At 32.8% G+C, this 16,051-nt stretch overlaps 3 protein-coding genes across 19 annotated transcripts; 2 read left to right on the forward strand and 1 right to left on the reverse strand.

The window, feature by feature from the left end:
- Nucleotides 1–973: 973 nt before the first annotated feature.
- On the forward strand, nucleotides 974–4,564 carry LOC107926574 (serine/threonine-protein kinase STY13). The gene is made up of 6 exons (XM_016857464.2): nucleotides 974–1,770; nucleotides 1,864–1,996; nucleotides 2,692–2,887; nucleotides 3,571–3,695; nucleotides 3,781–3,939; nucleotides 4,026–4,564. Exons 1-6 carry the CDS (start codon nucleotides 1,640–1,642, stop codon nucleotides 4,344–4,346), a joined length of 1,065 nt encoding a protein of 354 aa, XP_016712953.1. The 5' UTR covers nucleotides 974–1,639; the 3' UTR covers nucleotides 4,347–4,564.
- A 1,152-nt stretch (nucleotides 4,565–5,716) lies between these two features.
- LOC107926526 (golgin candidate 6) lies at nucleotides 5,717–9,570 on the forward strand. 16 transcript variants are annotated; one of them, XR_005916459.1, is made up of 9 exons: nucleotides 5,717–5,929; nucleotides 6,487–6,684; nucleotides 6,775–6,851; nucleotides 7,045–7,262; nucleotides 7,370–7,486; nucleotides 7,579–7,608; nucleotides 7,701–7,749; nucleotides 7,958–8,023; nucleotides 8,128–8,154. XR_005916459.1 is itself a non-coding variant. In XM_041098050.1 (9 exons), exons 7-9 carry the CDS (start codon nucleotides 7,690–7,692, stop codon nucleotides 8,662–8,664), a joined length of 663 nt encoding a protein of 220 aa, XP_040953984.1. In that variant the 5' UTR covers nucleotides 5,775–5,929; nucleotides 6,487–6,684; nucleotides 6,775–6,851; nucleotides 6,943–7,095; nucleotides 7,176–7,262; nucleotides 7,370–7,486; nucleotides 7,579–7,689; the 3' UTR covers nucleotides 8,665–9,570. The 16 variants fall into 16 exon arrangements, 15 of the variants coding, with proteins under 15 accessions (XP_040953980.1, XP_040953984.1, XP_040953977.1 ...); XM_041098050.1 differs by having other exon boundaries at nucleotides 5,775–5,929; nucleotides 6,943–7,095; nucleotides 7,176–7,262; nucleotides 7,579–7,749; nucleotides 8,128–9,570; XM_041098043.1 differs by having other exon boundaries at nucleotides 5,775–5,929; nucleotides 6,943–7,078; nucleotides 7,176–7,262; nucleotides 7,579–7,749; nucleotides 8,128–9,570.
- Nucleotides 9,571–10,082: 512 nt separating this feature from the next.
- LOC107926403 (uncharacterized) lies at nucleotides 10,083–15,731 on the reverse strand. 2 transcript variants are annotated; one of them, XM_016857251.2, is made up of 15 exons: nucleotides 15,515–15,730; nucleotides 14,957–15,096; nucleotides 14,279–14,390; nucleotides 14,067–14,183; nucleotides 13,847–13,951; nucleotides 13,625–13,708; nucleotides 13,260–13,375; nucleotides 13,067–13,168; nucleotides 12,442–12,558; nucleotides 12,308–12,364; nucleotides 11,840–11,906; nucleotides 11,691–11,744; nucleotides 11,332–11,406; nucleotides 10,700–10,747; nucleotides 10,083–10,314 (listed from the first exon to the last, which is right to left on the reverse strand). In XM_016857251.2, the coding sequence occupies exons 2-15, from the start codon at nucleotides 14,974–14,976 to the stop codon at nucleotides 10,177–10,179; spliced, it is 1,212 nt and encodes a 403-aa protein (XP_016712740.1). In that variant the 5' UTR covers nucleotides 14,977–15,096; nucleotides 15,515–15,730; the 3' UTR covers nucleotides 10,083–10,176. The 2 variants fall into 2 exon arrangements, with proteins under 2 accessions (XP_016712740.1, XP_016712742.1); XM_016857253.2 differs by lacking the exon at nucleotides 14,957–15,096 and having other exon boundaries at nucleotides 15,515–15,731.
- Nucleotides 15,732–16,051: the final 320 nt, after the last annotated feature.

Consider the following 16,051-nt stretch of genomic DNA (forward strand, 5'->3'; position numbering starts at 1 on the left):
TAATATCTATACTACTTATATACAGAAGTCTCAAACTTTTACAATTTTTTTTAAGTTCAGCAATAAAATTGAATATAATTGTCAAGTTCAGATATTAAAATAAAAAAATATTAAAACGGATTTAATTGTTAAATTCAAATATCAAAATGAATAAAAAAATGTATGTACAAAAATAGACGTAGTTACCAAATTTAACGACTAAAAATTATATTAACCCTTTTATTCTTGTGTGGTAAAAGTATAATCAAGACTAAAAAGGAAAAATGCTACATTTAATACCTGTACTTTCATAAAATGTGCAATGTGGTATTTGTCTTTTAAAAATGTTCAATATGTGTTTTATTATGGTACATGGTGTTAATATCATTAGAGATTGACAAAACCGATCAATAAAATTTCAACAGGTAAATTTATTTTCCCAAATCATGAAGTTCACTTGGATAGTATGATATTAAGTGAAAAATTAAATAAAATAAAAATATTAAATTAAAAAATAAACAACTAAATATATGATTAATGAAAAGAAATAAACACTTTAAAAAGATGACCATTTGCTCAAATGGACAATATAATTACTTCATTAATCATATCTACTTTATGATGATGTTAACGGTTTTACTTATGTGAGTATAATATTATTTACTTTATTTTTATTAATCATATATTTTAGTTATTTATTTATTTAATTTAATTTTTTTGTTTTATATTTTTTTTTCACATAATGTTATGTTGATTTAATGTTTTGAAAAAAATTTTACATCTTCAATTTTCATTAATTAATTTAGTAATTCACTAATGGTGTTAACATTAAGTACTGTAATAAAATACATATTGATAGGAAGATAATAAAAGACTGATGATTAATTATAATAACCAACGTCCTTCAATATTAATAATACCTATAATAATTGCTGTAGTTAAATTGAAATAAAATTTTTAATGTATTTAATAAAAAAATAAACAATGATTTTTCAGACAAAGATTGAGCAAAGAAAAAAAGAGGACATAATAGTGTAGTAGGTAGTTTCATTTTCATGTCATTTCCATTACAGTACATGAATATACCCGCGTTGAAAATAAAAAGCCAAAAAACCAATCTTCCTCACACAATCTTAAATAATCTCTCTCTCTCTCTTCGTCTTCAATTAACCAGTAACCACATCCCATCGCCCATTTCTCGATCCACTCTTTTCCCAGAGTCCTTCATTAAACTCTTCTTTTCCTTCTTCTTTATATAATTCAACTATTTTTTTTACTTAAAACAGCTCACTTTTTCCACCCTAAAAAAAATACATCTTTTTATTTTAATTTCTCTTTGTTTATCTCAGTGTTTGATTCTTGTTTAAAGGGTCTTTTTTTTAAAAAAAATTTCTTGTATTTCTCTGTATTTTTATATATGAAATTTTGTTTTGTTGGGAGTTTTTGACTTTTGTAATGGGTAGTTCTTGATGGGTCTTTTTGGATCTGAAATCCATGATTTTTGGGATGAATCTTTGAGTATTAGTACTTTAATGTAGGCGAAAGCTATGAAAAAGTTTTTTTTTTAAATAAAATAAAATGTGGGATTTTTGAAAAAGGGATTCTTTTTATTTGATCAATAAATGGTAGTTCTTTAGTTATTATTATTGTTATTTTAACAATGGGATCTGGAAATGGGTTTTATTCAACTCAAGAGTTCAATTTAGATTCTAAATGGTTAATTGATCCTCAACAGCTTCTTGTTGGTCCTAAAATTGGTGAAGGTGCTCATGCTAAAGTATATGAAGGAAAGTAAGTAAAATTTTTTTCTCTTTGATTCCAGCTTTTGATCATTTAATACTTGTTATTACATTACAGTTAACTTATGTTTTGTTGTTTTTCTAGATACAAGAATCAAAATGTTGCTATTAAGGTTGTTAGAAGAGGGGAAACCCCTGAAGAAATTGCAAGAAGAGAAGGAAGGTTTGCAAGGGAAGTTGCAATGTTATCCAAAGTTCAACACAAAAATCTTGTCAAGGTTCAAATCCTGTGGCTGAATTTTATGTTTGTTAGGTTTATAGTTAATACCTTATCGATCGATATCCGCAAATCCGCAATGTTTTATGTCATACTTAAGCCGAAATAGGTTGATATTATCTATGAATATCTGCGAAATCGGAAAGTTTTAGGTCATATTAAGCGGCAATAGGCGTCTGTCTTAGCATATTGTGTGCAGGTTTGTTGGATCATTATATTTGTTGGTTTCCGTCGATTGATATCCTGGAATCCACATAGTTTTATGTCATACTTAAGCCGAAATAGGTTGATATTGTCTATGAATATCTGCAAAATCGGAAAGTTTTAGGTCATATTAAGTGGAAATAGGCGTCTGTCTTAGCATTTGGTGTGCCGGTTTGTTGGATCATTATATGTGTTGGTTTCCGTTTATAATCAATACATTGTCGACTGATATCCGCAAATCCACATAGTTTTATGTCATACTTAAGCCGAAATAGGTTGATATTGTCTATGAATATCTGCCAAATCGATAAGTTTTAGGACATGTTAAGCTGCAATAGGCTTCTGTCTTAGCATATGGTGTGAAGGTTTGTTGGATCATTATATATGTTGTTTCGGTTTATTGTCGATGAATATCTGCGAATCTGAAAGTTTGAGGTTTTGTTAAGCGGAAATAGGCTTGTATCTTAGTGGAGTTTTTGTTTATTTTTCCAGTTTATTGGAGCTTGTAAGGAGCCTGTTATGGTGATTGTAACTGAGCTTCTACTAGGTGGGACATTGCGTAAATACCTTCTGAATATGCGGCCTAAATGCTTGGACATGTGTGTGGCGATCGGATTTGCGCTCGATATTGCTCGTGCAATGGAATGCTTACATTCCCATGGGATCATTCACCGGGACCTGAAACCTGGTATGACTATAACTTTTTTCTAACAGTGCTTATATGTCTGCACTAGTTGCTTGCTTTGAAATATTAGTGTACTAGGAAATGGATTGCATTTTGTCCCCTTTTCTCAAAAAAGGGAAAAATAGTCCTTGTACTTTAGATTAAATAGCAAACTGGTCCTTCTGGTAATATTTCATCCATTCTTACTGTTAAAAACTGCCCCCTGTACCTCATGCTGAGGTACACATGGCATGCCGCATGTCACTATCTGGTTATTCCATCAGCTACGTCAGTTTTTAACAGTTCAAATAAATGAAATTTGTAATAGAAAGGACCAAATTACTTTTTGATCTAACGTGCTGGGAACAATTTGCCCATTTTTAGGTAGAAGTGACAAAATGCAATATGACTCCTGGTACAAAGGCCTCCTATGGTTCTTTTACCAAAAATTTGGTTGCTTCTATGTATTTGCTACTTGATGGATCATTAGTTTCATACCGTATAGCATATCTCGTGGAAACTCTTGACTAACAGAGAAGAATCGATTTTATAATGATTTTTCATCCTTACCTAATGAAAATTTCCCTTTTTAAACTGGCCAAAAAATACGAATACTGTAATTTAGGAGGACAAGCTGAGTCCATGAGATATTGTGTTGTCGACTTTAATACGCTTGCGTGATCCCAATAAATTCTGTCCTATTGTAGAGAACCTGATATTGACCGAAGACCATAAAACAGTTAAACTCGCGGATTTCGGTTTAGCCAGGGAAGAGTCATTAACCGAAATGATGACTGCTGAAACCGGGACGTATCGTTGGATGGCTCCAGAGGTAAACTTAAAACTGATGTTTCTTTCTGTATGAACTTTGGGTTTTCTTTTACATTTGTGATGCTTAACCTTTACATACGGAACAGCTTTATAGCACGGTCACGCTAAGGCAGGGAGAGAAAAAGCATTACAATCATAAAGTAGACGCGTACAGCTTTGCTATCGTGTTATGGGAACTCATCCATAACAAGTTACCATTCGAGGGCATGTCGAATTTACAAGCCGCATATGCAGCCGCTTTTAAGGTAAAATGAATAACACATAGCCTTGTTTTTGTACCGATAAACTAAGATGGGGATGGTTTCTCGAGTTTTAACTTTGTTATTTTCAGAATGTTCGGCCTAGTGCTGAAGACCTTCCGGAAGATTTAGCAGCGATCGTGACTTCATGTTGGCAAGAGGATCCGAATGCTCGACCCAATTTCACTCAAATCATACAAATGCTATTACACTATCTCTCGACGGTTTCACCACCTGAGCTGGTAATGATGCCTCCGAAAAGAACAACATCCGAGAACGTTGTGTTCCCGCCGGAATCCCCGGGAACAAGCTCGTTGATGGCTGCTAGAGATGATGTAGTGGAAACCCCGAAAACCGTGGACGGAGAGGATAGGCGAAAAGGTTTCTTCTTCTGCTTTAACCAGTGTTATTGATCCCCTTTGAAGACACAATTTTGTATTTCAAAGGGTATTATTATCACAAAATTAAAATTTTAGGGAAGTTAAATAAAGTAAAATTAGCATAAATTGCTTAGATATTAGAAAGAAAAAGTGAAAAAATAATTGTTAAAATTAATCAGATTAATTTAGTTCATAATTGTTAAATTTGCACATTACTTTTAAATTAATGGATCAAAGAACTTTTGGTGGTAGGGGTTGCTTCCATTTTTCATTTTGTTTTAAATATTATTATTTCATAAAGAAAATATCAGTTAATCTATTTTTACTATTAAAAACTGGTCTTTATATATTAATACGACCACTTATTGTTCTGTTAATTACGTCAGATTTTAATAATACAAATGAATGAAGTTTTTAATAAAAATGAAAAAGAATTATTAAGAAAGCAATTACTTTTTCTAATATAATAGAACCCAAATTGAGAATTTTGATCAATTAAAATATATTATATATTTATTTTTACTTTAATTTATAGTTTTTATATTTCACAAAAATTGAGAATTTAAACTAATCATCGATAAACACATAATTTTTTTAATTAATTTTGCCAACTATTGTTTTTAAATTGGCTTAATATAACATTTGGTACTTAAACTTGATTTTGTTTTCTTAATTTGGTACTTAATTTTTTATGGGTCCAATTTGGTACCTAAATTTGACATTTTCCCCCTAATTTGATACCTAAACTTTACACTTTTTATTAAGTTGGTACTTAAATCTTTTTTGGGGTCCAATTTGGTACCTAAATTTAAATCTTTCTCCTAATTTGGTACCTAATCTTTTTTTGTTTGATTTTGTACTTGAACTTGTCAAACGTTTTACAAATTACTCTAATATACTAACAATGTTATTTTTTTATGAGGTAGTAAAAATAATCAATGTATGACTGACATGTGGTAGATGATATGATTTTTTTTGTATTTTACATGTTCAATTACTTTTAATTCTATTTGTTTAATTAATTATTTAATTAATTGAAAATAATTAATTTCTTTTAATTTGAGTTTTTAAAACTCTTTTTCTTATTTAATATTAATTTGTTAAGAATAGCTCCATACTTATTTTTTACATAAATTTCCTTAACACTAATAGTATTTTTGTAGCGTAATAAAAAAAAACATTGTTAGTGTTTTGCTTAGTTTGTATAACATTTAATAAATCTGGTACCAAACTAGAAAAAAGTGTCAAGTTCAGGTACCAAATTGAGCTAAAAATGTTTAGGTACCAAATTAAAAAAAAGTGCAAAGTTACAATACCAAATGTTATATTAAGCATTAATTATATAAAACGATAAAGTTTAACAATATTACTCGATTTCAACTTTTATGAAAAGACTTTGGTGGGCCCAAAAGACCAGTAATACGGCACCGTCTTATTCTATTATATTTGTATTTTTTTCCTTCGCTCAAAGCCTTCCCTTTTTGATAATCGGAACATCACTTGACAAAACGACGATCAAGGTCCACATGAAACGCAGATCCGATTTCATTCTCTTTTTTCACTATACTTGGATCATCTCCAGTTTTTGAACAGTATGTGTCTATTTGTTCAGTAAGGTTAGCAATTCCATTTTTGCAGGCTTTCCCGTACGCATGGGTGTCTTATAGGATGAACGTGATGATGTTGAAATGGTTTGTGATGCAATGTTTATTCTATTTGTTCCTCTTGTTGTTTCTTGTATACTGTTTCTCACTAGTGCTTGTGCTACCTCTGGAGAACTTTGATTCAGCAGTTTGCTGTCAATCAAGAATATTTTCGTGGCTTTTTTGGAAAACTATATTCAAATGGTCTTCAAGGAGGAATTTGTAGTTCTCAGATGTATTAGATTTATTAGTGAAGGATTAAAGGGTTCAGTGATTAGCCTGAGAGTGGGATGATCTAGCTCTATGATCTGTGTTTATGCTTCTAACTTGTTATTTCCGGGTTACCTCCCTAGTCCCTATTCACGACCAAAGAAGTTTCTGGTGATTGTTCTTGGCAAATAATATTGCAGTTTTGTTTTCTTCATAAACCAAATATTCTTGTTTACCTTTATCCCACAATGTAACCTTTTTGATCCAGAATTTCCTGAAAATGGAAAAAAGATTGATCACCATTCATTCCCTTCATGCAGGTTCGTTGGGGCCCTTGAAACTCTTGTTAGTGCTTTGACACCAATTGATCATGCAAAAGGGCCTACGAACGAGGTTCAGCCAGCTTTAATGAATACTGATTTACTTTCCCAAGAATCAGAGAGCATTGCTCTTCTACTAAGTTTGCTGGTTAGAGTTCTTTGTATCAGAGAGCTCCTTACTTGACTCGTGAGGCAGAGGTGAACTTTTGGTTTGTTTAATCTCCCTGTATTCAGCCGTTCAATATTTGATTGCTGCACCTGAACCTTGCTTAATATATTTGATTGTAGTCTTCGAAGGTGCATTTGAAAAGATTTTTGGTATTATTAAGGAGGAAGGAGGTTCTGAAGGGGGTGTTGTTGTGCAGGTGATTTATTTCATTTAATTTTTTCGAGTTAAGTGAATTTATACTGGCTGGTTTGCTGTTATACCACTCTTTTTTTTATTTTTTTTGGCAGCTTGTGTAGCTAATTCACGCATGCTGTGTATCCTAATTTGCTATGATATGTTGGAGCAATCTATAAATGAAAGAATGTGATGCTTATATTGTTCTTGAACAGGACTGTCTCAAGCTGGTGAACAATCTTCTTCATAGTAATGCATCAAATCGGGTTTACTCCATGTTTTATTTTCATCGTTACCAATCTCTTTTGTGAGGGTTTATCTGCTGCTGATTTTAAGTGGGTTTTAGGTAGTACTAAGGGAGACTGTGGGCTTTGACCCATTAATATCACTCTTGAAACTAAGAGGAAGTGCTTACAGTTTCAGTCAACAGAAGGTTAGATATTCAATTGTTTATAGCTTTATGTGGCTTCTGTTTTTTCTCCATGATGTCACAAGCTAACAGGTCATTTGCTGTTCTTCATGAAACAAACAACATGCCAGTAGACAACTAAAATAATCAGTGCATTGGAGACTGTTAATTTGTTGATGATGGGAGGTTCAGAAGCTGATCCTTAAAAAGACTTGAACAAGATCACCAGTAAAACGGTCCTAGTTCAGGTTCATTAGGAATCATTTCTGCTTCAATTAAATGCCTAAGAGCTATCTGTTTAACTGATAGATTATCTTGTTTCTGGTTTTCTTGATTGTAGAAAAAGTTGTTGGACCATCTGCTAGAAAATGTATTGATCCTATGGAGCCAGTTAAATCTTAAAGCTTTACTGTTGGCTTGGTCCATCGATGAAATTATTTAATTATGTTGTATGTATGGCAGCATGCTATTACATGGTCTTGCATTGAGTGAAAGCAACGGTGATCTTGAGGTAACGTAATGGTCTCATGTCTCCATTCCGCATCGTTAACTTAGTGAAAACGAACGATACAGAGATCATAAATTTGGACCATCTCATGATATTACCTGAAGCTTTTTTTATAAATATCGATATCCATCATGTATGGTATTAGATTTTCTTCATTCTTAATGGCGAATACTGCCTGAGAATTATCTAGCTCTGATATCTTAAAGTACAGACTTGTTGCGGGGCTGCTAGTGTTCTTACTTACATTCTCAAGGACAATTCTTGGTGCAAAGAAAGGGTATGCTGTGACATTTTGTTTCTCTTTTACACTTGCATATAGAGAAAACTGCTAACTACATGCCTCGATTTTTCTCTAATCTGATTTTGATGGAGATTGTGCAGGTCCTACAAATTGAACTTGAAGCCCCAACTCCATCCTTCGGGGCTCCAGAGCTACTATTGCACCGTATCGTTAGGTACTTGGCTGTTGCCTCTTCCGATAAAGATGGGAAGCCAGGTTTCTCGTATGTTCAACCAGTTATGTTGAAACTGCTCGTCACTTGGCTAGCAGATTGCCCAAGTGCAGTGCAATGCTTCTTAAATTCACGTCCCCACTTAACGTATTTGCTTGAGTTAGTTTCAAATACATCATCAACCGTGTGTGTTATGGGGTTGGCTGCATTTATCTTGGGAGAATGTGTGATTTACAATAAATCTAGTGAAAGCGGAAAGGATGCTATTACCGTAGCTGATGCCATAAGCCAGAAAATTGGTCTTGCATCATACTTTCTAAAGTTCGATAAGATGCAGAGAAGCTCCCTTTTCTCATCGGCAAAGTCAGCTGAGTCCCATAAACCGCTGACTAGATCCGCTGCTGCTAGTACGTTAGAGATTGAAGATGTTGCTGAGGATGATATCTATCTCCAACACTCGTGTTAATTAGTTTTCACCTGTCTCATCTTCTGCTTTCCATGTGCTTTTCATTCCTAGAAACTTCTTGGCCGAAATGCCACTTTGGCTGAGAATTTGGCAAGGGCAGGTGGGAGTGGGAATTCTCAACCTGAGCTAAAGGCGGGCAGCGGCTCAGACCGGGTCCAAGTAGAGATACTTCGTAGAGATCTTCTGGAGGCATCACAACGGGTAGAGATGCACAAGGCAGAGAAAGCTAAATTTGAATCGGAGGCATCGACATACCAGAATTTGGCCGGGAAGCTGGAGTCTGATCTTAAGAGTCTTTCAGATGCTTACAATAGTCTTGAGCAGAGCAATCACCACCTCGAAAAACAAGTGGAAGCCTTAGAGATTGGCAGGACATTAACATCCCCTGATATCGAGGCAGTAAGGACCAAAGCTCGAGAAGAAGCCCAGAAGGAAAGCGAAGCAGAGCTAAACGATTTACTCGTGTGCCTCGGTCAAGAACAGAGCAAGGTGGAAAGACTAAGTGCAGGGTTATGGGAACTAGGTGAAGATGTTGATAAACTGCTTGAAGGTATCGGAGATGATACGGGGCTTCCCGAAGATGAAGAGGAAGAAGACTGATGGAACATGGATTTGCCTGGTTTATAGTTTGTACATAGCATGTGTAGCTGTAGAATTGGATGGAGTCGTCTTTGTTCATTCGGTTTCTATAGACGTTTTCTGGATATCTATGTTACTTGGGCTTGGGTACGACTTACGAGTATAAGAAATATATACCGCATACAGACCTATTTATTTATGTGCTGTACTATTCGTTCAAGCTCGATCAAAAATATGAATTGAGCTCGGATTTAAACATTAAAGGTCTGAGTTTAACTCAGCCTGACTCATTTTAAGTTTATAATATTTTATATTATGTTATTTTTATATATTATGTAATTTAGAACATATTAAAAAAAATAAACTTATATTATAAAATTATTAAATATAAAAATAATATAATATAAACATTTTTAAAAAAAATGAAAAAATAATATGAGCGGGCTTAAAATAGATTTGGATTAATCTTTTACAAATATGATCGAATTTAAATAAGCATAAAGTATGTTAATATCATACTTAGAGCTGGTTTGAACCTAACCTGACTCGACCCATGAGAGATAGACACGAATATTTATCAAATAGGGATACTTAAGAAAAACAAATGGGATAAATCTCAAAATTATACATGAATTTTAATTTAATACATAACTTTAATTTGGTGCAATTACATGAAACTTTGATTGTGGTTCAAATGTATACATGACACTTTAATTTTAGTTCATTCATACACATCTAAAGAAATAAATATATCAATTTATTTTTATATTGAATAAATATAATTATATGTGTATGCAATATAACATAAAATTATGCTATATCAATAATTGTATTAATAATTTATGAGAATTGAATCAAATTAAAATTTCATGTATAAAATTGCACAAAATCAAAATACATTTATAGAATTACACATTAGACTAGAATTTATGTCTATCTCCTAAAATCAGAAGGGTCCATCCCATAAGTGATATCGGTAGTACTAATCCCCATTGATTCATAGTATGCTTTCTCTGCATCAGTCATCCTATTTTGGAACATGCTCCATTCTTTCTTGCACCTTTCCCTAACCTGCCACAAACAACAATTTTCAAGTAGCTATCGTCAATAACAGTTATAAAAGTATTGTGAAATACTTTGTCCTCTTTATTAAAAAAGAGTAAATTAAGTCAAAGAATAAGTTGGTCGTTCTATTAAAAATTTTATCCATTTCTACGGTTAAAAATTAATTCTTGCACGTCAGCATAAAGTACATGTGGTATGTCACATATTACTGTTTAGTTATTCCGTCAATCATGCTAGTTTTAACAATACAAACGAATGAAATTTTTTTTAAAAAAAATTCAATATACTTTTTGATAGAAGAAGCAATAAACAATCATTATGAAAACCCCTATATTTATGTGTGGCGAGGATGGGGTCGAAGAAGAGAAAGAAAGGAATATTTAAGACATACCCCTTTCCATGGTGCCAGTCCAATGTCTTCTTGACCCATGGAAAATGTCTTGAAAAACAAACAAGAAGAAGGTAATATTATAGTGTACAAAATGGGAATAAGTAAATAATAAAAGGGTAATCTACATTCAAAGTTATTAAACTATTAGTAAGTTTATTTTTTGGTTATTAAACTTCAAAAAGTTATAAAATGGTCACCAAACTATCCGGATATTTTCATTTAAGTCACCGAGTTGTTAAAGTCACTGCTGTATAGCCTTCTTCGTTCTCACCTCCGACATCAATCGAGTAAACTTCGCCCTCCTCTTCTACAATTTAGTTTTTTTTTATGAAACAACTTTGAACATCACTAATCTATGAACCAAAATCCAAATAGCTTTCTTCTACTTGTCGATGAGTATTGTTTCACCGAACTGATTGCCAACTCGTCACTCGAAGCTTGCCCAACCGAACTTTAAAAAAAATGACTTAATAGTCCAGTGACTTAAATACAATCATTCAAATAATTCAGTGACTATTTTATAACTTTTTAAAATTAAGTGACCGAAATGTAAACTTACTAATAGTTTAGTAACATTGGATTTATTTACCCAATAATAAAAAAAAAGGGTTTAAAAGGGGGTTTTAAGATACCTGGTTCCGTAGAGAAGGAATACCTTGATGTACAATCCATTGAACGTCTACAACACCTATTTTCTCATGTGGAGTCTGTTTTATTTCACACATTATCAGCAAATATCAGCAAAACTCCTTCATTCTATACATGTACACACATATTGAGTAAATATTACCGGATTGTGATTCATTACGAGATATTATCCGCTTTAGAAGTGTTTATCATTTTACGTATATCTGATTCATATTTTGCAAATTCAGATATTCTAATTATTATCTGCAACAGATTTAGAGAGGACATGAATATTAATCTTTGAATATCCATATCCGAATCTATTTTACACAAACATACGAATAACTATAAAGAAGTTACTAACCTCGACACATCTTCTAAGATAAAAATCGAGACCCCATCCGTGAACCAAATCATTCTGGCATTTCAAACAAGAGTTTATATCATAAATCAGGGCGGGGGGGAGCTGAGAAAAATGAACATCCAATTGAGATTAAAGCTTAATCAATTTACCTGAATCATGTGCCAAACACATCGCCATGCATTCCGAGAGAACACGGTAGCCATGATCTCAACAAATCTGTGACCAACCATGCAATGCAACAAACATCATTTTAACAAAGAAGCGAGTATACTATCTTATATATAATTCGGATTTGGTGTGAGTGGGAGACATGGATAAGTGTCTATGATATGTTCAAAATTTCCAAGTGTTTTTCATCCGATCTTATAAGGTTTTAAAATTAGGATTGGAGTTGAAGGCTATAGTAATAAATAAAATTTGAGATGACGCAGGTTTAGGTGTGTGTATATATATAAGTATAAATTTAACTCGTGACAAACAAAAAATTGCCTACCCTGTTACCATACTTCACTAAACTCATGTTCGAATATGTATTAAATACGGGTGTTTGTCACAACTACTTTTGGAAAAACGAATACTCAAAGTAATAGCATATATGTATTAATAATGTTTCATACGCTGCACATGGAGGCAAATGCAAATCGGTACACCAACCAGTTCTCTCTTGAGTTCTCCTGAAGAAAAAAAAACCTACATTAATTTCCATTTTCAACCTATGTGGGACGTAAAAATATCGGTCAAACGCTCTTACGTGTGAATTTCAGTGTCGTTTCTCTTCATTGTCATTGCCCATGTCAACCCAATACTATCTGGATCTAACCCCGGTTGGGATATCTCTAAACCATGTTTCCTCACAATTTTGATGTATCTGAGAACCAAAAGAAATTTCAGTTTATTTTCACATTACTTGCACATATATATATATATGTAAAAGTATCATGGAGTCGGATTGCATTCCCCTATATTTAAAAAATGAGTAAATTAGTCTCTATATATTAAATAAAAAAACAAATTGATTATTCTGTTAAAATTTTTTATCCATTTTTACTGTTAAAAACTAGCCCCTATATATCAACATAATGTACACATGGCATACCATGTATTACTGTTTGATTACTTCGTTAACCACACTAGTTTTTACGGAAAGAACCAATATGCCCTTTGAAAATTTTTAAGTAGAGTCGAAATGCAATCGAATTTCTAGTACAAAGGCCTCCATGCTATGTTACTTGGACTAAGAGGGTAAGTTTCGTTTTTTTCATTTGGAAAATTATATCCCTATACTCAATACCCAAATATGCGGGATACGAGAGATTGAAGAGTCGAAGCAACATAGTTTTTGAATCCAAAGAAAGACAAGGAAGTTATGGACTTACTCCTCTGCATTAAAGTGCTCCACACCGAGATCTTCATCCCATATAAAGATGTAATCATACGGTGCAACAATGTCGGGGTGCAAAAAGCGCTTCGCAAACCACCTTATAAACATTTCAATGGAGTTTGAAATGCGACATAAACAAGGCTTATATATACTACTTATAAAAGCTAAAGGATTAGTTGCTTGCTAACCATTTACTCTGCTTTGGAGCACTCACGTGAATAGCTCTCTTTGACCACTCAAATTCATCCCATTCACTGGTCACTCCATCATAATGGAACAATACAATTGTGAAGTTGTTTGAGAACTGTCAACGTTTTAGGAAAAAGAAAAAAAGAGTATATACATGTGAGGCCAGAGATAGCCAACAATATGCACATACATACACACACACATATATATAAATATGCTATGCTACTTGGACTCGGGTGTAAGCATTAGATACAGGTATGAAAATGAACTTATAGGACGCAAAATGACAAGTCAAAGTAACATTGCATATACATGCGTGTGTGTGTGTGTGAGAGAGAGAGAGAGAGAGAGAGAGAGAACCGGCCTTTTTCACAGCTGCATCTATGTTGTCTTTCTGATTATAACCAACGGTGAACGCTACAAGATACTTTGGTTTGATGGTTAAGTCCTGCAAATGCAACCCCGGATTATATCAGAGAAACAAATTTCGAATACATACAGATAAAGATAAAACATCATTTGCCTCAAACATAGCTGACACATACCAGATTAGCATAAATACAAAATATAGTATAAAGATGCATACCTCATCCGGATGACCCCATAATCGTCGAGGATATATATCAGACCTAGACGAAACTATACCAGGGGGGAGTGTTTCAGCACCCTTTGGATTTGTTGGAGTCCATATCTGCCATAATTAAGGAACTACCAGTTATTATTTTTACATTAACTATAGAGGACAACGAGTAAAACAAATTCACATCATTCACTGCAGTAATCATAATAATAAAAGGGGGATTTACCTTTGCTCCTTTGGCTTTGTTAGACCCGACCTTATTAGCCTTGAGAGGGTTCAAAGCATCGAATAGTGCTTGAGTCGAAAGACCATGATATTTGCTCTCAATGTATGTAAGATTGATCTAACCAAGATACATATGTAATGAAATAAACTTGTCATTCAAGGGACTTAAAAAACAACTACTGTAAATGTAATGAAACAGTAAGTGAGTGTAACCTTAGTTGAAGAAAGCTTTGGAGATATTATTCCTAAAAAGAAGCCAAAAATAACTCCACCAAATGTTGTTATAATCAACCTCATTGTCTCATTTGGTATCCTAACATTACCACTGCAACACAACAGAGGTGCAATGCAATTCAAATTAGTGCCTTTTTAGGTGTCAATTCAAATCTTTTCAACTAGTAAAAGTGCCAATACATTTAAGGTAAAAATATTTCTGGAAGTCTTTATACTAAGAGTCAGATTATATTTTAGTCTGCTCAAAACATGGGCAAATAATATAATTTACATTCAATCAAAGACTAAACTGATCTTTTTGTTTAAAATTCCTGTGACATGCCACTTGTAACTGTTTGGCTATTCCATCAGCTGCGTCAGTTTTTCTAACCTAAAAGAACTAATTTACCCATTTTTAAGTAGACGAGGCAAAATAAAATCAAGCTTCTAGTATAAAGTTTTTATGATACTTTTACTGCCTTTCTAGTTTCTAGTACAAATCTAATGTAAATATTAGGAGACGATTATTAAATGTATTTAGAATATACATGAAAGTTCATATTCATATAGTTGTATATCTATATCCGAAAATGTGTATGATAAAAGTATATCGAGAAAAAAAAAAGAGTGGGAACAATATGAATATGAATAAGATAATAACTTAAGAAAAAGCAATACCTTTTCAAAGGAACTCTCATTATGGAAAGGATCTTAGTCTACTTTTACCAAGATTAAATTGATATCCAACAAAAGATGAATGCACCAAATGCCTTCATCTAGGGTTTAAATTCAAACTACAATAATTTGACAAACCAGAACTGAAAAAAAAAATTTAAGGGGAAAAAACATGTTAGTGGTAAATTGAGGTTTGAGAAGTGTAAAACAACATGCATGAAATCTTATTGTAAAAAGAATTTCCTTTTTTTATGAACCAATAAAATCAACCAAAACAAGCTTCAATTTTTCTTGATCAACAATGTCAATAAGCTAAAATAACACAAAAAAAGGGCATTTGAAAACTCAAAACACCATACATGAATCAAGAAGAGAATTTATGTTCTTCCTAAACCTGAAAATGTACCCAAAATTTTACATTAACATAAAATAAAAAACCCAAGCTAAGAGAAATCCCAAAACCAAGAAAAAAAATCTCAAACATTGAATTTAAAACACACACAAAAAAAGTTGATTCCTTTGGAAGAGAAATAACATAATCTAAAGAGAAAAACAACATACTTGGAACCAAAACGACAATTCTTAAATTGGGTTTTCCTTAAAAGAGTGAGATCAAATAAAAAGTTTGAAACTTTGGGGAACCAAATAAATCAATCAGCCGCCTCAAAAAAATGGTCCCCAGATTTTGTAGCAAACTGTTAAAAAGGTTTGGTTTTTCTTTTTAAATCTTATTCATTAACCGATTCTGTTTGTCTGAGGTGCCTTTGATTGACAATTGGTAATCTTATCAAAGGGTTCAAAGTGAGAGACCCTTTATTTGATGCTAAAAGGAAATGAAATCCATATATAGAAATATAAAATTCCTTTATTTGGTGATCTCATTTTTGTTGTTTTTGACCATATTGGGAAGAGGAACTCTTTGGTCTTATGCTTTTGATGTTTACTTTTCAAATCGTTGAATAATAGTTTATTCATTCTAGACTTCAAGTAGACCTTTCCCTTAGTATTTATATCATGATATTACAAAGGATCAGTTGTAAATTCTTTAGAGTTTATTTTAAAATATAAGGACCTATTTGATAGAGGGTTGAAAATTAG

Source organism: Gossypium hirsutum, chromosome D07 (assembly GCF_007990345.1).
Source record: "Gossypium hirsutum isolate 1008001.06 chromosome D07, Gossypium_hirsutum_v2.1, whole genome shotgun sequence".
In the NCBI taxonomy this organism is placed as follows: domain Eukaryota; kingdom Viridiplantae; phylum Streptophyta; class Magnoliopsida; order Malvales; family Malvaceae; genus Gossypium; species Gossypium hirsutum.